The sequence below is a fragment of the Ursus arctos genome, unplaced genomic scaffold, assembly GCF_023065955.2.
Source record: "Ursus arctos isolate Adak ecotype North America unplaced genomic scaffold, UrsArc2.0 scaffold_17, whole genome shotgun sequence".
Lineage (NCBI taxonomy): Eukaryota > Metazoa > Chordata > Mammalia > Carnivora > Ursidae > Ursus > Ursus arctos.
This window is the reverse complement of record NW_026622841.1, coordinates 25,146,647-25,168,035: the sequence shown is the minus strand read 5'-3', so window position 1 is coordinate 25,168,035 and position 21,389 is coordinate 25,146,647. Positions and strand designations below refer to the sequence as shown.

The window sequence follows — 21,389 nt, the reverse complement described above, 5'->3', positions numbered from 1 at the left end:
CAGTCAGTTTTGAACCCACAAGTCGCAGTGAGAGAAGGTACGTAGCACACACTTGCTGAACGGCACAGAGTCTGTGAAAGATGGAGGGTTTGTAATGTATTGATTTCAAATTTCAAATTTTATAACCACATAAAGTTAACCCCTTCCTAACGTGGAGAGTCAAGGGGGAGAACATTAAGAGGCTTATCCCTCAGATCAGATCCAGAAGAGGACTGAGAGGACTACAGGGGTCTCTGGGGGCTCCTGGTCACAGGTTTTGCTGTCATATGAGTCCCAGCTCGGGCGTTTTCCTCTCCGCGTGCTTACGGTGGCCACCTGGCCACAGGGGGCCGACTGCTCATCTGCAGACAAAGGCCACAGCACCTCTCCACCTTCCAGGGCGTGGCCGTGACGACGGCCTGTGCGGCACACTTAGGACAGTCCCTGGCAGGCCGAGCGTGCACCCAGTGAAATAAAGAGGCGGCACTCCATGCGGGGGCTTCAACCTGGCTCCCTGGATCCACAGTGGGGAAGGGGAGAGGGAGGTCAAGCAAGCAAGGGGCCGAGGCCCCTCCCTTCTGACTTACCCAGAACAGCTCTGCTCTCATCTCTACCCTATCCTGGCCTTCCACCTCATACTGTATTTCGAAAACATTTTAGCTCTTAAAACGAGTTTGGAAATCCCCACACCAGGTAATGCCTAGCACGCCTTCGAGCAAATAAACTTGCCATGCATCTCGGATCCAGCTGGGCTTCCCCCGAGCCGGCTGTCTCCATCCCAGCCCTCCGTGCCCTACTCCAACCCCCCCGAGGGCAGTGATACGCACCTGGTGAAGCGGACCTCACAGATATTGCACATGTATGGCTTCTCCCCGGTGTGGGTCCTCATGTGCCGCGGCAGCTTCCCGGCCCCCATGATGACTTTGTGGCAAATGGGGCACTGCTGGGAGGCCTTGGGCTTCAGCTTGCGCTCCTCCACCAGCGGCCAGGGCGGGAAGAGGCCCCCCAGGTGGGTGGCACTCAGGAAGTTGAGATAGGCACCGTAGTCACTCTCCGCCTTGATGGGGCCCAGCGGCCCCCCGGGAAGGTCGGGGAACATGTCCTTGAAGAAGTCGCTAGGGAAGGGGGGCGGTGGGGGTGGGGGCAGCTCCTCCTTCTCTTCCTCCTTGATCTTCCGGTTCTTGATGACCAGGTCCAGTGGCCCACTGTCCATGGGCTGCTCGGGCAGCTGGGCGAAGGCACCGAAGTCCCCTGGCCAGAGGTGCGGGAAGAAGTCGGGGGCGAACGGAGATAAGGAGGGTCTCCTGTCGGTGATGTTGGCCTTGGGGTACAGGTTCTCCCTCAGCAGAGATTCGATGGAGAAGTCCCGGATCACGCCCAGATGCCCGGGGCCGCCGGCCTGGAAGGAGTCGGGGAAGTCCCTGGGCGTGTCCGAGTAGGCCTTCTCTGTGAGATGGTCCGTCTTGGAAGGGCTTTGGTGGCAGTTGATGTCCTGGGGGTCAGGCAAGTTTTCTTGATCGGCAAAGTCCTCCGTGTCGTCATCGTCATCCTCCTCCTCTTCCTCCTCCTCTTCTTCCTCATCCTCCTCGTCCTCGTCATCCTCGTCGTCGTCGTCATCCTCCTTGTCGTCCTCCTCCCCGCCGTCCCCGCCGGGCTCCATGATCTCCAGACACACGTTCACGATGCACTGGATCTCCAGCATCCTGGCGGCGTTGAGGACGTGCTTGACGTTGGAGGCGGTGATGGTGAGCGTGGAGGTGTAGGCGAAGTCCAGGATGGCGGCCAGGGCCTCGGGCTGGACGAAGTCGATCTCGTAGACGTACGGCTGGCTGGCTAGGGCGCCGGCCGTGAAGAGCTTCTTGAAGTACTTGCTGCAGGCCGCCAGGACGGAGCGGTGCGTGCGGTACTCCTGCTCCTGCACCACCAGCAGCACGTCGCAGAGCAGGCCATCGTGCCGCTGCTCGTTCAGGCTGCACAGGACCTCGCTGCTGTGGTTGGGGAAGGGAATGCCGATGAGCTCGTCGATGCCATTGGCCATGGTCTCAGCCAGAGCCCTGAGGGGACGCACAGAGAGGAGACCGGGGTTAGAGGCGTCGTCCCGGGAGGGGACCCCCAGCGTTGGGGCCCCCGGGGAGGCCAGGCTGGCAGGTGCGCTGCCCGCAGCACCTCTGCCTTTGCTTAAGGCCTCCCCCTCCACCAGGAGGCCGGCCCTCCTCCCCCTTGGCTTTGCCAAACACCCCCTGCAGCTCAGAGCCTGGCTTTTCACTGTCCGACATGCAGGCTCTCTCCGGGGACCCCAGAGGCCCTTGGAGTCAGGCTTCTCACCGGGCAGCTGGCATATGCCATGCAGCCCAGGCTGTGGAAGCTTCTCGCGAGCACGTTTTCACTGAATTCCACTTCATTAGCAAGCAGCTGCGAAACACCAGAATGGACCACGTGAGCCTCAACCGCTCTGTGTGCTACGGGGATGGCGTCCACCACCTACTCCCACGACAACCATGGGTCAAGGCCATAGGGGGAAGTTCTCTTACCACTCAGGGCTCCTGCTGGGAAAATGCTCTGTTTTTGTGTGTGTGTGTGTGGTTTTTGTTTTTTGTTTTTTCCCCCCAAACCTCTGACTCAGATAATGCATGACCGTCTTGATCCTATTGGCTCCTGTTAGGAGCTGAGCTGGGGTGCCCCGCCCACCCCGTTTATGTTGAAGTCTTAACCCTCGGTATCTCACAATGTGACCGTCTTTGGAGGTAAGGCCTTTGAGGAGGTGATTAAAGTTACAACCAGGTCGTAGGAGTGAGCCCTCATCTGGTCTGACTGGTATCCTTGTAGGAGGAAAGGAGGCCACAGACACACACGGAGGGACCACCCCATGAAGACATGGTGAGAAGACAAGTCAAGGAGAGAAGCCTCAGAAGAAACCAAACCTGCAGACACCTTGACCTTGCACTTTCAGCCTCCGGAACCGTGAGAAAATCCATCTCTGTTGTAGGAGCCCGGGCTGCTCTCTTATGGCAGGCCGAGCACGAATACAGCCACTAGGAACCTTAAAACCAATTTCGTGGCCCATTTTCGGCACAGGAATGGGGGCCTTAGGGCATAGGTTTTGCCTTGTGGACCTCACTTCTGGCTTCATCTCAGTTGATGAAGTTTCTCTCCTTTGGCAAATCTTGATCTTTTTTTTTTTTTTTTTTAAATACTGACCTCCTCTATATGTATATCTGTGAGCTGTTTCAGGTATAAATACACATTTAAATTCCGTGTTAAATTCGAGTATCTTGTTCGTTAATGTATCCTGTCTGTATTCTGTTACCCTCAGGGAAACGCATCCCCTACAGGGAGAAGCCTCTTCTGAGACCCCTTAGCATTCTATATATATAAAAATGAAGTGTGGCCAGTGAGAGCCACCAGGAGGGAGAGGTGCAGGACAGAGGACACCAGGTATCACCTCCCTGCAGGGAGCAAGACTCACAGCCCAAGTCAGCAGATTCGACCTGGACAAAAAGCCAGCTCAATTTTTGTGCCACTACCTGGAGGACCCTTCTTCTTAGGGCAAAGCTTGATTGTGGCCCATGCATAAATCCTAGCAAAGGCCCGGCCCGTACCCCAGTGCGATTACAGTGGAGAGAATATAAAAATAAAAACACAACATGAAAGCCTTGTGCTCCCATGGGAAGAGCTTTGGGGATCTCCACACTTTTATCTTCTGGATGTTTCTACCCTGGGAAGGCAGATGCAGTGGGAGGGGAGGAGCGAGGAGTGCTGGGCACACAGTATGTGCCCGGAAGGGGGTCTGGAGGTACCAGGAGCTTGGCGGGAAGTGCAGGGTGCTGGTGCTCCTTCCCCTCCCATCCCCTCCCATCACCAAGGGCCCAAGGCTTCCCTGAGCCATCCCACTGGGAGGAGGGGCTCAGAAGCTTTCCCAGAATGAAGGCCTTGCTGCCTTCCCACCTTCTCATCTTTAAAAGGGCCAGAGACCCCACAGGCTGTGCACTCATTCCCTAAACAGTCACTGGGTTTCTCCCTCCACCAGGCACTGCCCTGACCTCTGGGGACGCACAGAGAGCAGACTAAGAAGGCCCTTGCTCTAACCCAGTTTGCAGAGACGTAACTGTGATGAAGATACGCAAGATTCACCAAAGAGGAATGAGAGCTCCCCACACACCTCTCAGAATGGCTAAAATAAAAACAGTGATAACACTGAATGCTGGCAAGGATGTGGGGAAACTGGACCACTCAGCCATCGCTGGTGGGCATGCAAAATGGCACAGCCTCTCTGGAGAACAATTTGGTGGTTTCTTAAAAATCTAAATCTGCAGCTACCATATGACGCAGCAGGCCACTCTTGAGCACTTATCCCAGGGAAAGAAAGACTTGGATCTACGCAACCTCAATGCAAATGTTCCCAGCAGCTTCGCGTATAGTAGTCAGTAACTGGAAGGAACCCGGCTGTCCTTTAACAGGTGAATGGTTCATCAAGCCGTGGCGTGTCCATACCGGGGAGGACTAGTCAGCAATCAAAAGGAAGGAGCTACTGATACATAAAAATCCCTGGATAAGCCAGCGTGAGAAGAGCCAATACCAATAGGTTACATCCTGTATGATTCCATTTACATAATGTTCTCAAGGTGGCATAATTATAGAGATGCGGAACATGGGAGGGGTTGCTAGTGGCTGAGGAGGGGGCGGGGCAGGAGGAAGGTGGGCGTGGCTATCAAAGGGCCACAGGAGCGACCCTCCTGGTGACAGGAATGTCCTGTAATTAGACTGCGTCAAGATCAGTTTCGTGGTTGATGTCTTACTGTGATCTTGAAAGCTGTTACCATTGGAGAAAACTGGGTAAGGTGGACGTGGGATATCTGGATTATTTCTTAAAACCAAACGTGAATCAACAAATTACGTCAAAAATAAAAAGTTCAATTTAAAAAATCAAATGATAGGAAACAACCTAAACCAATTAATAAATCTTCTTCCACCCCAATGTTATTTATCATCTATCTACAGTAGTGGGTGAGGTGGTGGGGAAAGGGAGACTACTTTACTCAGAGTGGTCAGGGAGGGCCTCCTTGAGGAGGTGTCCTTTGCCTGGATGGTGAGAAGGATCCAGTCATGGGACAATGTAGGGAACAGTATTCCAGGCTTTGGGAACAGCAAGTGCAAAGTGGGCAGTCCCACCAAGGCGCTCTAGGTCTGGGGGGCCAAGTTCTGCTCTGAATGGCCCCATTTAACTTGGTTCTCGTCTACTGAGAAACCATTCCACTTCTACATCTCTCTGGGAGGCTCAGCTCCCCCTGAGGTCCTATGTAGGACTCCCCTCTTTCTCTCTGACCGGGGAGGGCATCCCCAGCCTGCGGGCTTCCACTGTCCATGCCACAGAGTGAGTTCTGAGGCTCCTTCCTTCCCTGACACCCCAGGCCTCCCTGCTGTCATGGTGGGCGCCAGAGGGAAAGTGGAGGGCTTGAGAATCCCCGGCAAGTTGAGAGGCTCCAGGCTGGGTGGCTCCTTCCCAGCTGCCATGGCTGCTGTGCGTCCCAGGTGGGCGGCTCGTTGCAGCCAGGTGCAACATGACCTTCTGTGCAGTGAGTAAGGGGACCTGAGGACCCTGGTCCCCACCGCCTTGGCCCCCAGCTTCCTGCTTCAGACACTCAGGCCTCCTAGGGCCGACTGGCAGGACAGGGCCGGGCCAACCTCGGCCAGCACCTTCTCTCCGCAGGCCAAGGCCCACCCTACACGACGGGGTTCCCGAATGAGGATCAGGACCGTCATCAGGCCTCAGGCCTGCTCATCTTCACAACCACTGGGATTTAGCTCCTATCATCATCAGCGTCCCTATCTTACAGAGGCGGAGAAGGAGGCGCAAAGGATAAATCACAGAAACATAAAGTCATGGCATAAGGATCTCAGTCTGAAGCCTGGCTCCCCAGGCCAAGCTCTTAACCACAACCGACCTACCTCCTACCCCTGCTCCACAGAGGCAACCAAGAAGGGCCGGCGGTCCCCGCCATCACCTGAGGGGCCCAGACTCCGGGCATTCAGAGGGGCTCAGGCGTGGCTCTGTGCAGGAGGGGTGGGAAGGATTTGGGTCGGCAGGGGAGGTTGGCCTTACCTTCCCGGGAGGGCCACACAGGCAGGGGCAGTGGGCAGACAAGGGCATGGCCGGACACAGGGGCTGCAGCATCAGGAAGACTTCCCAAGCAAGCTCCGGGACGCTGCCTTCGTCAGAGTGGGCAGCGGCTCCTCTGAGACCCCAGGGGGGACCCTAGAACTCACCCACTTGCTCCTGGGCAGCCTCCCCTGCTCCGTGCCAGCAGCCCCCTTGCTGGGGGTTCTGGCAAAGCTCCGCCGGGCGACAGGGGAGGAGGGGAGAGGAGGAGACGGAGCTGAGGCTCCATCAGGCTTTCCCGTGGCACCTTCTGAGCTGACTGCCCACAGCACTGATCCCACATGTGCCCCACATCCTAGCCCTGCACCCTCTTTCCTCTAATCCAACACGAATCTTGCTTCTCAGCCTCTGTGCCTTTGCTCATGCCAAGCTCCTGGCTGGACAGCACCCACCACCCCGCACATCCAGCATCCTCCTTCTCCAGGGGGCCCCACACCACCCACACTTCAAGACTCCACTCAGATACCCTTTCTCCATCTCTCAGTTCAGATGCCAGGCCTCTCCAGCCTTTAATCTCCCGAACTCCTGATGACTCCAGCCATTTATCTTACTCTGCCTTGTACTGTAATGTATTTTCTGTGTCTTGGTGTTTCTGCTAGATTCTAAGCTGCTTGAGGGCAGACTGTCATTACGATGCTTAGCACGGTCCCGGCACGCGGTTGGTGAAGGTCTACGGCAGGGGCCCGGCAGCACTGAAATTACTGTTGTGCAGGTCTTCACTATACAATGGCACCGCCTCTAAGGGCAGACTCAAAGTTGTCCCCCACCCCATGATTCCTGCCTCCTGGTAGCAAGGACTTATGGCCTTGAGTGGTCCCCTTCCTCATGAGTAGGGCTGACCTGAGTAACCAATGGCGTTTGTGGACGTGATGGTGTGTGACTTCTGACAGGAGGTCATAAAAGGCTTTCTGGGGGAAGCCAGCTGCCATGTTATGGGGACACTCAAGCAGTCCTATGGAGAGGTACACATGGCAAGGGACCATGGCTTCCTGCCAGCAGCCAGCACCAGCTCACCAGCTGTGCAAATGAGCCACTGTGAGAGTGGGTCCTCTGGCCCCAGTCAAGCCTTCAGATGACAGTGGCCCCACTGACAGCCTGCCTGTAACTCTCCAAAAGATGCTGAACCGAAGGCACCTAGCCAAGCTACTCCTGAATTCCTGACCCGCAGACACTGTGAGATAGCAAACGTTTACTTTTGGTTTAAGTTTCTTGATTTTAGAGGATTTGTTATGCAGCAATAGGTGGCTTACACAGGGGCACTACTGACTTCACAGACATTATAGATATGCACTGTTGAGCAGATGGCGGTTAAAAGCTTCAGTCTAACAAAATCAGCGTTTTACAAGGCTGTTTTGATAGATGCAAGTAGACGTAGTGAGGAAATGGCACCTTCTCCAAATTCCCACCGAGCTGCCACATGGGCAGCAGGGTCCTTGTGCTCAGAGACACATCTCAGGTGATGGTTTGTAAATGAAACTGTGACTGTTAAGTATCAAGTCAAGATCAGTAAAATCCCAGAAAATCAGTTCTTTATGGAGAGCCAGGTTTTCTTGCTTGCTAAGGGCTTATTCCTTTAAAGACAAACACGTTTTAAATGTTTCTCAGAGAAAATTCTTACAATTATTTAAGCTTTCTCCCACCTTTTAAAATAGAGGAGACACAACCCACTGACCTGTGGGTTGGTGGTCAGAGTCTCATTGGAGCCCACTAGGGAATGGAGGGTGGCCGTCCCTAACTAAATGTCCCATCTCGCGTGCTCTTGGAGTCATGTCTGCTGGGACTGGGAATCGGGAACCCTTAGCTGTGTGACTTTGGGAGTCCCCTCTGCCTCTCTGGGCTTCTGTTTCTTCATCTTATCATCTCAAGGTCATGGAAAACCTGGTAACTATTGTCATGATTTCAAGAAGCTACAGGTGCAAAATGGAGATGAGGAGGGGGCAACAGGCCTGGGTGACCCTGGACACGAAGGCTGGCCTGCCTGCCCAGCAACGACTTTTCAGTGTGCCTTGGTTCACAGCTTTTGTCCCATTCCTGGAGGAGCGGATGTAATCATGTCACTGGGGGCTGTTTTTCCAGGCAGGAGGCGGGGTTGCCACTCGCTATTTCATTGTCTCTTTGGGAAGAAGTGCCCCCTCAGTGCACTCTGGGAGCTTCCCTGGTGACCCTAAGATTCCCATGCCCTAGAGGGCCAGCAGACTGCAGTGTCCCCAAGGGGATGCCACGCCACACCCCCACCTTCCCGCCCAGGCCCTCTATCCCCTTCCTCCATCCCCTCCATCGCCCAAGCCCAGGGCAGTCCTGTCTCCAAGAATAACACACTCAGGAAAGAGAATCACACACACACACACAAACACACACACACACACAAAACCAAACAAAAACTCTCAGCAGCCGGGAGAGGCATAATGCAAAATATAAACCTCTGGTTGGGAGGGGATAGGAAAAAACCCCAAAGATCAGAAACACAGGGGGAAGTGGGAGAGAGGGGAAGAGGGGGAAGAGGAGCTTGGAGATGGTGGAAGGAGGTGGAAGAGGGAGAACGCAGGATGGGTGAAAACTTCTCCAATGTGGTCATCACTCCAGAGGACCTCCCCTGGGCCTCTGCCCTCCGGGGAAGGTTCTAGAGCCCAGGGAGGTCTGAGTAGCCTTGTCTGACCAAAGCAGCACTTCTCATCTCTGGGCCTCTGTTTACTCAACTGTAGAATGAGAACATTATTCACCCCAGGTATGGTGCTTGTGACCCTCTCTCTCCCAACCAGGAGGAGGGGGCATGCCATCAGTGTACTAGCTAAGGAGGGGAGGAGTGGTCCTATAAAAGAAACAGAAAAGTGGTGGGGGCAGGGCGATTGGAAGGGCCATCAGGAATATTCTATAAGGAATGCCTTATAGAAACCTGGCTTTAGGGGTGCCTGGGTGGCTCAGTTGGTTAAGCATCCAACTCTTGATTTTGGCTCAGGTCATGATCTCAGGGTCCTGAGACTGAGCCCCACATCAGGCTCCAGGCCGAGTGTGGAGACTGCTTAAGATTCTCTCCCTCCTTCTGCCCCTCCCTCACCACCTCCCGCAGCTCACTCTCTCTCTCCCGAAAGAAAGAAAGAAAGAAAGAAAGAAAGAAAGAAAGAAAGAAAGAAAGAAGGAAGGAGGGAGGGAGGGAGGGAGGGAGGGAGGAAGGGGAAAGAAACCCAGCTTTAGAAGTCCTCCAGTACAAATTTCTTGAATGTGACTTGAATTTTGGTATCATTCTGTGTCCTGTTTCATAACCAGTCAAGCGAGCTGGCTAGCATTTACAATAATAATCGATACTAGCTACCATTTATGGATGGCTCGTAACAAGTCGGTCATTGCACCTCAAATTCTTCCTCAGCTGACACAGTTCTGAAAGGTACCTATTTTTCATCCTCACCTCCAATTTAGAGATCCAGAAGCCGGTATGCAGAGTGTAAGTGAGCTACCAAAGCCACAAGCCGGCAAGTGTCACGGCAGGATTTGAACCCAGGGGCACTTGGTGCCAACGCTCGTGTTCATTCCCCTCCACCATGCTGCCTCCTCCAAAGTCTAACTGGGATTTGAATGCTTCTCCCCAAAGCTTGTCTCTAACTTTGGAGATTTATCAGAGCCAGGGCCGAGGGATGTGTGCCAGGGGGCTGAGACCCATGTGTGTCAGGGGTCTCAGTGCCAAGTACAAATGAGAGGTACGGACAGAAAGGCACCAGAGACCCATGGCCGGGCGATCAGGCCCGGCTCTCAGGAGGAGCGGCCTTGTCTGTGCTGTGCAGGGTAGAGAGCGTTTCACCGGACAGGGGGGCGGGAAGAGCACCATTTGGATCTGGAAGGCTTTAGGTTTCCAGAATCCCCTCTGAAACTACGTTCAACCTGGATCCCAAGTGGGATCGTGGAAGAAGCGGTGTTCAGCCAGCAGGTGCCTGAAGGGGACTGATGGCCTTCTGGGAACAGGAGGCCCTACTCGGGGTGGTGGAGGGTGAGGGCCCGTTCTCAGACTGCCTGGGTCCACATCCGGGCTCCCCTGCTGATGGCCTCTGGCCATTACCCTCCTCGAGCTCGGTTTCCTCATCTGTGCAATGGGGATGACAGTCAGGTCTCTCCCTCGAGTCATCCTGTGGGTGTGATGACGTAAGGCGCGTGAAGTGCCCCTGGTACACAGTCAGCTCTCAAGAAGCATCCGCAGTGACGAAGTCCAGGAAGGATGTGAACCCCTAACAGATGTCTTGGCAGAGGGAAGTAGGACCTTACTGGGAACTAGTTTGCCTTTCGCATAGTTTTCTAGAAGCCCACACTATTTAAGCACCTCTCCCAATGATACCCCGAGAACAGCCTTTACGTGCTCCCAGGGCCACCCCTGGCTCGTGTAGGGCATGACAATCTTCCAAGGCCCTTCCATGGCTCTTGTCTCCTGTACTTCTAATCCAGGAAGTAGGCAAGGCTGGCATAAACTTTATGCCCATTTTACAGATGGGGAAAATGAGGCACAGACAGGAGCCTGTGCCCAAGGTCACACAGCAGATTAGTTAGAACTCACACCAGGGCATTCTAATGCCCCAGCCTCTGTCCTCTGATAGATGACGGTGCCCCCCGTGAGGTGCTAGTCGGGGACCCATGTTCTCGGACTGGTTTTACCAGGAATGTGACGTGCATGGTAGGCAAATGACATACTCTGGCTGCTCTCAGTTTGCTTATCTGGGAAACAGGGAAGTAATGGCCTAGATCTCACCTGCTCTAAGGCAAGGTCTGCTTCTTCTACATCTGGGCCATTTTCCGGATACCATCAACCAGGACTACAGTAGATGCTGAATGAATGAGATCGGTTCAAAAACACAGTGGGGATAAACCTGAAGTCGTAAAGGGCAGTAGGGTGGCTCCAGCCCTCTGCTTGGGGACACCTAGCATTTGAAGAGAGCCCTGTCATTCATAAGGCACTTATATTCCTTAATTTCATCCTTATTATGACCCCCAATGGATGGGGATCAGAGAGGTTAAGTGACCTGCCCCAAGTCACACAGCTAGAAAACAGCAGGGTGGGACTTGATGCCTACTCCAGTCCCATCTCTTTCCTGTCCTTGTTGGCTGCCTTGGTGGTGTGATTTTAGGGACAATTCTATTGCTTTGATCCACAAGCCCAGGATCTCTCTGAATCCTGCTCAGTTCAGCAAATCTGGGGCTGAGGATGATGCTTCTATCTGCCAAATCCCCAGGGCAGGCTGGCCCCAGCCGGCAGACTCCCGCTGCCCTGGGAGCAGCCCCACTGGTCTCGAGCCCCGGCTCCTCCCCTGCCTGGGCACGGAGCTTCAAAGCCACCTGGCAGAATTGGTGGCCGCCGTGAGGGTGAGGGGGCCGCAAAGGGGCTGGGAACATATGTGGCTTTCTTTTCCAGACCTGGTAATGAGGCTGGGTGGCAGCCACTCATATCCTACAGGCGGTGGTCTGTGTAGGCCCTGAAACCTGCAAGGGGCTGGTGGGCCAGAGCAAAAGAGGGGCAGGGGGGCCTGACCCAAGCTGCTGGCTAGCCCCACAGACCTCTGCCGGGCGGACCCCACCCAGCCCTTGGCAGTTCCCCTAAGCAGGGCAGCCATACCCCTTGGCCCCGGAATGCCCCGGGGCCTCGGCTGCCCCAGAAGCTGGGGCCAGACGTGTGGGCTGGGAGGCTGGGCCGGGCTACTTCAACTTCCAGCCTGCCTGCCGGAGCACCCCAGGCAGGGTGCCCGCAGCTGGGAGAAGCCGGCCCCACCTGCTCTGCCACCCGGCCAGGACACACCCAGAGCCCACAGTCCCCAGCGCGCCTCGGGCCTGGGGCTGGGAGCTGGCTGGTTTCTGTGAAATGAGTTCTGAGCTTCCCTCCTCTGCCAAAGGTGATGGCCATGCCAGGAGTTTCCTGACAGCTGGAATTCAGCTCCCCCGCCCCCCCCTCACACAATTGTGCTTCCCCTTCTCTTTCCTCCAATGCCTCATTCCCCGCCCCATCCACAGGACAAGACATGTGCGGGCCGGGCCAGGGGCCAGGCCTGAGAGTCAGGCACTCCTGGGTTCTCATCCCAGCCATGGCTAGGTTTTCTGTCCCTGTGGCTGGGGGTCTGAGCGTTTTTCTCCTGTAATCAGCTGCCCGAGTTCCTGCTTCACTGTTTCTCTGCTGAAGCCTCAGTCCACAATGCTTCGTGCAGTCCAGCGCTAGATTCTGAGACGCTTGTCCTCCTCTGCTCTTCTCCATACATTTTCCTAGGATCCCCAGTACAGAAGGAATTATTTGGCCTACTTTGCTGACGAGAAGCCTAAGCTCATGCCGGTAAACACACTTGCCCAAGGTCACAGAACTAGGTAAGAGACAAAGACCCCAGACCTCCTGCCTTGTAGCCCAGACTGTCCATGGTATCACGCTTCATCCCTTGCCAACGCCCACCCTCCCATCATCGCCACCTCCATCTCCCCCCACACCCTGCATTGGTTTGGTTTGATCAGAACAAGGTCTGGAACCACCCATAGGGGTTGGAGTAGGGGTAAAAGCCAGGTGGGCTTCTTTCCTCAAAAATTCTTACAGGAGTGAAACATACTCTAGGGGACAGACTTGAGGGGTACCTAGGAGGGGGGCCTGAGAGATGGGCGAGGAAGAACGGGGGGCGGCTCCGTACCCGGACGTTGGTGATGGAGGGACACGGAGGTATGAGTGTCAGAGCTGCTCAGTTTCTCCCTAGACGAACCCCTTCTTCTTTGCAGCATCTGCCTGCAAGCATCTGGGTGAATCCAAAGGGTGTGTGTGCCCCCAACCCCTCACCCAAGGGGTGGTGTGAAGCCTTTTACTTTGCAAAGTACTTTCACCGCCTTGATATTGTACCCGTTTTGCAGATCAGGAAACAGAAGTAAAGTGAGGTCAAGGTCATAAAGCAATGTGGTTAAAAGACTGTGGAAGAACTCGCATATGTGCTCCCCCCCCCCCCAAACAAGGCCATCAACTTTTCTACTGCCAATGAGTAACCTTGCAGGAAAGATAGAAAGAGAAGGTTCTCGAGTGGGCTGCATAGCCTCAGGAACACAACGAGGGCCCTCTCCAGTGAGTTGCAGGGAGGCGGGAGGGGCTGCCAGCAGAGCATCCAGCAGGAGGGTCCCCCTGTGATGGCTGGAGCACCGGCCGGTTGGCCCGTGGGAGCCCCGGGCCAAATAAAGTGGTGCCCCTTCAAGCTGCTGTTCTTTCATTATTTATTCATCCTTTATTTATTAGAGGATGAGGTGAAGGGGGGCAGGGACGACTTGTTTTCTTTTAAGAAAAATTGCACACCTCTTTATGTTCAAAATAAAGGATTTACTACTTGTGTTTATTACAGGCGATTTCCTGAGCCAGAAAACTCCTTGGGAGGCTTATTAAACCTTATTAAGCCACTGAAAATTTAGATAATAAAATAAATCACTTGTCTCCCATAAACAGCTCTAGGCCCCGTGTTAGCGAGTCGCAGAGTCTCCGCTGCCTCTGGCTGCCTTTTCAGGTGCGCCGGCTGCTCAGCTGGCCTCCCCAGCGGGCATCAGCTTGGGCACCCAGCGCTGGGGGGCGGGGAGGGGGTGCGCCCACCCGCTGGGAGCGCCCCTCTCTTTAGCATCTCTGTCCAGAGATGCTGTCTCCTGCGGGGGAGGGGGAATGGTTTAGATTTTATTAGTTATTTAAGGGGTTGTGCATGGACTCTTGGGTTAAGTGGCACCTGATTTCCACTCTTCCTGGGGATATTTTAGTGTCTCTTCCAGAAGGCACCAAGGTGGCCGCAGAACTGGCCAGCCTCTGCCTGCTCTCTGCCCCTGCATCACTGTGAGCCAAGTGCCCACGGTGCGAAGCCACTGCACCGCCATAGGGGACTTTACAAGGGGAAAGAAGGGAAAGCCGGGGCCAGGGGAGAGAGCCACAGCTGGGGCGCAGAAAGGCCAAGTTGGTTTTGGGAAAGGGCACGAGGAGTAAGGGCTGAGAAATGCCTGGGTGTGCAGTCTGCAGAGAGGGGCTAACCCCTTTTGGGGAGGAAGTGCAATTAAAGCCTGCGTTTACAACTGATCTCTGCCCTGAGGCTGAATTACAGGTGACCTTGGACCAGCCAAGCTCCCTCTCCAAGCTGTAGTTTCTTCTTTAACCGAAGACCAGGAGACTGCTGCCTCAGACCGGACTGCTCTGTGCTATCCTCCAGCTAGTCCACTTTAAATATTTGGGTTCCAGGATTGATCCTTGGATTCCAAGGTCATGAACAGCTCAACTTCTGCTATCTTGGGGCTGTTTCACCCAACTGTGAATTTCCTGGTTCTGTGCAGCCCTCCCCTGCCAGGTGTCACAGGGACGTGGCCAGGTTACAAGAGGAAATAAGTGTGAACATACTTTGGGCTTTCAAAGGATGGGCGTTCTACAAACTCAGGGCGGGACGAGCATTTGACCACACAAGGCAGAGTGATGGAGTGATGGAGACCCAACAGGATGGAGACCCACAGCCTCCCTGTGCCCCCGCGGGAGGCTGAGGACACTGACTCTGCGTTTATCTCCCTGACACTCGGATGGTCCTGGAGCCGGGCGGTGGTGGGGCAGAGTCTGGAAGTCGCTTCTCCAGAATGTGCACGAATTCTTCACAAACAATCCCTCAGGCCCTGCGGGAGGCTGTGGGGGCACAGACAGAGACACCGATGGACAGAGAGACAACCTGTGGGAGACAGAGGGTTAATTCTGAGCTGCCTCCAACTGAGAGCAAGGGAATCAAACTGGTAACTGAGATGTACGGGGTGGGGGGGTGCTCGTTGGACACCAGTCGCTGTTCCAAATATTTTATGTGAGTCTCTCATTTAATCCTCTCAAAAACCCCACGAGGTAGCCAGTGCCATCATCGTTACCCCATTTTGCAAATGGGCAGACTGAGGTAGAGCTGGGACTTGAACCCGGGCGGCTGGGCCCCACGTGTCCTGAACGGGCCTCAAGGCTACCTCTCAGCTGGTAGAGTTTGCCCTTTCTACAGACGGCTGGAGCAGCAGGGAGGGAAGGGTGGAATTCCTGGCCCTAAGAACTCACAATACAGACTTAACCCTAGGAGTGCGGAGTGCCAGCCCAGAGGTGTGGACAGGTCCCCTGGGGGCAGGAGGCAGGGGCTCTGCAGGGGTCGGGGAGGGTACCCCACCGACAAAGTGATGTGGGGGCTGAGCTTGAAGGCGCCCAGGCAGCCAGGGTGTGGGGCAGGGAAAGAAGAACATTCTGGCAGAGAGAACAGTGTGTGGAAAGCAAGACGCTGGAGCTCAGCAGTGTTGGAGCAACGAGTAGTGGGGTGCTGGGCTTCATGGCTGTTGCTCACTCTTTGGGGAGTCTTGGGGGGGATGAGGGGATGGGAAGCAGGGAGGTGAGGCCTCCCAAACATCTGGACTGTGTAAGAGGCCACGGGAAGGAAGTCTGGGAAGGTTCTGGATGGGAGAGGAATCTGCCTGGCACTGCGTTTGAGGTCAGTGTCAGCAAGAGGCAGTCCCAGAGTGGGTAGGGAAGGGCAGCTGGAAACCAGCTAAGAGGCTGTACTTTCTGACCCATGAGGTAGCTCCCCATTATTCACAGCCACGTCCCTGCCCTTCTCTGGGTGCCAGACCTCGGGTGGGATTGGGTGGGGAAGGGCTCCAGCAGAGGTGGGGGCTGTGGGAGGCAGGAGGACAGAACCACACTCCCAGGCCTCAGCCCAGGTGTAAGCTGTCCTAGTTATGCCTCGGCCCTGGAAAAACACTTCTGCCTCCCTGCCACTGTCCGCCTCAGTGTGCAGACAGCGCCGGGCTTAGCCGCCCAGCTGGATGGCCTCAAGGATCCCGGCTCTGCTTGTGTTTTCCAAAGGAAGTGAAACCTCAGATTTGCCTCCGATCTTGCTCTTTTCTTCTAAGCAGGCGCCATCCACCACGAGAACCGCCTGGTGTTTGGCTGGGAAGAACCAACTGGAAGCTTGCAATTTTCAGGCTTAATTGCACAGTTACATAGAATAGTATTATATAGAACTTTTATTGCGCTGGGAAAGTCCAAGCATTTCCTTTTCCTATTTATACTCCAGCCCAGTCTCTCCTCTGCTGTAATGTCCTTCCTTGCCCGCTGCAGAAGTTGACGACTGTACAGTTCCAGAAGCCCTTTCCAAAGAAAGGACAATTAAGATGTGAGTGAAAACTCATTTGTCATGAGTGGTTTCCTCGTGGAACATCAGTCAATCAGTTTACAATGGTCATCAATTACTCAATTATGTGCTCGACCTGGGCTTCACGCTATGTAGGGTTTTAAACAAGACCCCAAACCCGCTTTTGGGGGGCTTCCAGCCTTTCTGAGCAGGTGAGACTAACCCACAGCAAAATATTAGGTGGAAACGGGAACGAAGAAGGAATCCAGTGTGGTCTGGGTGCTACGATCAGGAACGTGAGGCCGGTAAGGGAGAGGTGGGGTTCCGGGCTACACAGCAGGACCCCAGTGCCGGGCTGCTGTGATGGGGAGGCCCCGTATGGGGTGCAGCAGGCATCCCTTTGTGAGCCTGGCCCTGGGAGTCCGGCCTCCCCTGTAGGTTTGGTTTCTCCAATGCAAAACCCAAGAACAGGAGCCTTTCCTCCCTCTGCCACGTCCGTGCTCAGCCACAGGAGCCCAGCACCAAGGCCTGGACTCTTTCACAGGCTCTGGGGAGGTGCCTCACCTGCCAGCACCTTTCAGAGTAACTACCCCACCCCCAACCCTCACCCTGCCCTGCCCTGCCCTCCCCTACCCACCACCACTCACCACTCATGTTCCATCTGCACTGAGAGCTTTGGTCAAGATTATCACAAATTACACTGAAAATATTCTCAAGGCACAAGAATCCTCGCCCCCCCCCCCCCCCCCAGCCCTTAGCCCAAAGAAGCCTGGCTGACCCACTGACGAGCTGGAGTGGGCTCAGTGATTTCCTCACACCTAAGGAAGTCTGGTCCCCCTTTGAAGTCTCAAGATCAAACATATTGAATAAGAATTATAAAGTTAAAAAGTTAGAAGAGAGTTGGAAAAACCCATTATTTGCAGAGGATATGATTGGATACTTTCCTATATAAACAATGGACAAGTTCAAAAATATGTTAGAGGAGCCCATTTACTTGGCAACAAAAGTAGATGTAACACTTAGGAATAAGCTCATAAGAAATGTGCAAGACCCATACAAAGAGAAGTGACTGAAGCACTTTTTAGAAACACTTAAGTGGAAAGATACGCCCTGCTCTTGGGTACGGAGCCATCATGTTGGAAACATGCCAATGCCCCCTAAATTGTTCAATAAATGCCATATGATCCCGATAAAAATATCAGCCAGAATTTCTATGGAAATTAGTTAAGTGGACTCTGAAGTTCATGCAGAAAAATAAGCATTTAAGAATGGCTGAGAGAGTTTTGGAACAGATGAGTAATGGGAGTAGGGAGACTAGCCTTAACAGATAGGAAAACACATTATAAAACCATAAACATAAAATATTTGGCACTGGATCCTGAACAGTGAGACAGATCAATAGAAAGTCATAGACAGTCCATAAATAGACTCATATAAATTCATATCTGTATAAATTTAGCATACAATAAAGGGGGGAACTCAATTTCTATTTTAAGATGAATTTTTCAATAAGTGGGACTGGGACAACCGGCCAAAACATATAGGAAACAAAACAAAACAAAACTTAGATCTTTTCCTCACTCCTTATGCAAAATAAATGACAGGTACAGCAAAGATTTAAAAGTTTAAAAAAAAATCACTAAAAGGAAATATTGGAGAATGAGTTTATAATCTCAAAGGTAACTGCTTTTCTAAGTAAGACAGAAAATCTAGAAGCCGTAAAAGATTCATACATTTGACTAAATAATGACTTAAAAATTCGTGCACATCAAGAATTCTATAACGAAATCAAAGCACAAATAAACTGGGAAAAATATTTGCAAAACATCTGATGAAGGACTAATTTCCTTTATAAAGAGAGCTTATATTAAATCAGGAAAAGATCAACAGCTTGCTAGAAAGATGGGCAAAAAGCAGGAACGGGAAGATCACAGGAAAGGAGCTTTTAAATATGCAAAAAATGATCAAATATCATTCAGCATTAAATACACGAAGATTAAATAGAAATAGATCTTAATTTTCATCTGGCAGAAGGGCAAAAATTAAAAATTCTGATGATCTAGAAATTTCCCTTATAGATTTTTATCTTATAGTTTTATTACCACATGTGCCCAACTGATGGACAAAGCTCACCCCCGCAGCATTGATTCTAGACACAAAGACTAGAAGAAAACAATATGTTCATCAATGGGGGGCTAGCTTGATACAGGGCGGAGTTCTAGGCAGCCCTTACAAAGGAGGGGTACCTGTATATGGCTATATAGAGAATTATCGCTCAGATTTAACCCCGAAGCAGGGTGCCTAGCGCATGGCTCATTGCCATGTTTGGAAAGAAAAAGATGACCATGTACACACATCTGTTTGCAGATGCTTGGGCTATCTTTGGAAAGACACACTAAGAGTTGGTTATTGGTGCTCTCAAGACGGGGTCGGAGAACTGCCAGTGAGGGGTGGAAGGTAGATTTATTTTCCTATATCCGCTGTTGATAGAGGTGATATTTGAATTTTAAAGCCATTACTATTAAAAATATTGAGTGATTTGGATTCTCTCCCCTCTTTGACAAACTCCCAAATCTTCCGTGGGATTTTTTGTAATGTCTGATCAGTGTCGGTTTATTGTAGGGCTCTTCAACTACTCTGTCTCCGTTTTTCTGTCTGTAAAACGGGGTGAAGCGGGGCGCCTGGGTGGCACAGCGGTTAAGCGTCTGCCTTCGGCTCAGGGCGTGATCCTGGCGTTATGGGATTGAGCCCCACATCAGGCTCTTACGCTGTGAGCCTGCTTCTTCCTCTCCCACTCCCCCTGCTTGTGTTCCCTCTCTCACTGGCTGTCTCTATCTCTGTCGAATAAATAAATAAGATCTTTAAAAAAAAAAACGGGGTGAAGCACACTGGGTTGTCTATCTCAGAGGTGGTTGTACAGATCAGATGAGAATTGGATGAGGACACGCTTTGGCTGCTATCAAGTCTTGTAGGATACAACTGTAGGATATTAGGGGTAGCCCAGGTTCTGTCCAGCACCTGCCTACCACACAGCAATATTTCTGGGGCTAGAAAAGGTAGGCCATGGGTGAGAGGGAGATTCTTCGATAGTGGAAGAGCACACGGTTTCTGCCTCAGGAGACTTTGCTGTTCCGACAGAGGGAAGAGGAGGAGCCCTGATGTGTTTTTAACATCATGTGAATGGCGGGACTCCTAGGAGGGTCTGGCTGCAAATGGTGATCATTACAACAATCAAAGCCTACTGCTTTCTAGTGAACCACGTGTTTCACATATATTAACTCATTCATGATGCCCATTTTACAGATGTGGCCACTGAGCTCTACAGGGTTGAAGGGACCCACTCAAGGTGCCCAGATAGTAAGAGTCTGAGCCTCCCCCACTCCCTGTTTTGTACAGAACTTTCTATGGCTCCCTTTAGGGGATCTCACCATCCCAGTCTGCCCATCATAGTCCTTTATAGTCTGGTCTTGATTTATTTCCCAGAGTTGTCTAATGTCGACTCTCTCTTTGCATTGCTCTCCAAACACACCATACTCATTTCAGCTTCTGCATCTGTTTCTGAGTCTGCTCACGCCTCTAGTTCCACCTCTCCTGTCATCCCAGTCTTTTCAAGACCCTGCTTGCATCTCCCTTCTCCCTGTCTAACCCAAGGTGACTTTCCATTGTGTGTCAGTCAGCCTCCAAGATGGCCCCCAGTGATCCTCACTTCCTGGTATTCACATCTTGTGAATTCCCTCTCGCATTGTATCAAGGTTGGTCTGTGTGACCACAGAACACAAGGATGTGATGGTGTGTGACTTCCAAAGCTAGGTTATAAGAGACATTGCCACTTTTCCCTTGCTTTCTTTTGGAACTCTCGCTGTGGGGGAAACCAGCACCATGTTGGGAGATACTTAAGCAGCCTATGGACAGTTTCAAAGGGAGGAACTGAGGCGTCCCACCAGCAACCAGCAACAAGCTGCCAGCTGTGTGTGTGAACCATGTTAGAAGCAGATCTTTCAGTCCCAATCAAGCCCAAAGATGACTGCAGCCCGTCAGTCCATATCTTTTGTGCCATCTCATGGGAAACCCTGGGCCGGAACTCCCCAGCGAAGCAGCTCCTGAATTCCTGACTATAAAAGTCATGAGGATAATAAATGCTGTTGTTTTAAGCTGCTAAAGTTTGGGGGGCACTTTTGTTACGCAGCAACAGCTACCGAATGCACATTTCTTTCAAACCCTCTGGGCGTTGGACCTTACCCCTGGGCCCTCGCCCATTTACTCTGCCTAGCTTTTCACGTGTGTCATCTTGGCTCCCCAACAAAACAGTAAACATGTGTGGGTTATAATTCCCCTAGATCTCCCATCATGACTAGTAGGGGGGCTGGAGACAGAGGGAGAGAGCCACAGTGATTTTTCTGGCTTACTACTTGTGAAGGGAAGGCAAGTAAGTGAAAGGCCACAGCAAGCAGGTGCGGGATGTTCCCACCAGGAGCCACCTACGCACGCACGCAGCTCACAGAATACCTGCAAACCCACCATCTAAGACCCACAGCTCACCCTCACCCCGCGGCATTCATGGGGGAGCCTTCTGAGTGTTCCCCAGTGAGTCAGACTCACAACCCACTTCCAGGAGTCCCCCAGAGGGCGGGCGCAAGAAGAGGGCCCGGAAAGGGCTGTCGTCTGGTACTTAGTACCCTGACTGCTACTCGTGATTTATTGCTTGCTCCACACCCTTTCCAAAAATATTTCTTTCAAAGCCAGAGTGACAGCCTCCTTTCAGCATTTCTGACACTCAGTTCTGAATAGATGGTGCGCTTAAGCCCAAAGAACAGTTTAGGAGTTTAAGAATCATAAAGAAAAATACTGTAAAGGGAACTGCTGCTTTTAAAGCAGCCCCCCCACCCACCCCCACCCAGTCCCTCACGGAGCCCGAGCTGCCTGCTCTGTCCCCAGAGACACAGCTCCGAAACGGCCCAGGCTCTTTTCCCTAAAGGCAGTGGGTGGGAGGACATGACCTCCCCTCCCCCGCAACTCCCTCCCACCGCCCATCTCTTTCCCAGGCCAGGAGGCTGATTTTCCAAGACTAATCAACAAAGGTTGAAGGGAGGAGGAGAGCCCTTTTGTAAAATGGTGTCTACACAGACGCAGACCCCCCCCCCCATTTTTTTGGCTGGGTG

The 21,389-nt window shown here is 52.8% G+C and overlaps 1 protein-coding gene across 2 annotated transcripts in view; it reads right to left on the bottom strand.

Moving 5' to 3' along the window:
* The window catches only part of ZBTB7C (zinc finger and BTB domain containing 7C), a 342,004-nt gene that overhangs the window by 11,588 nt on the left and 309,027 nt on the right, over positions 1-21,389 (bottom strand). For both annotated transcript variants that reach the window (XM_026496274.4, XM_057313104.1), the window contains one exon: positions 807-2,033. In XM_026496274.4, the coding sequence (XP_026352059.2) occupies positions 807-2,017 (1,211 nt within the window). In that variant the 5' untranslated portion in view covers positions 2,018-2,033. The remainder of the gene's footprint in view (positions 1-806; positions 2,034-21,389) is intronic.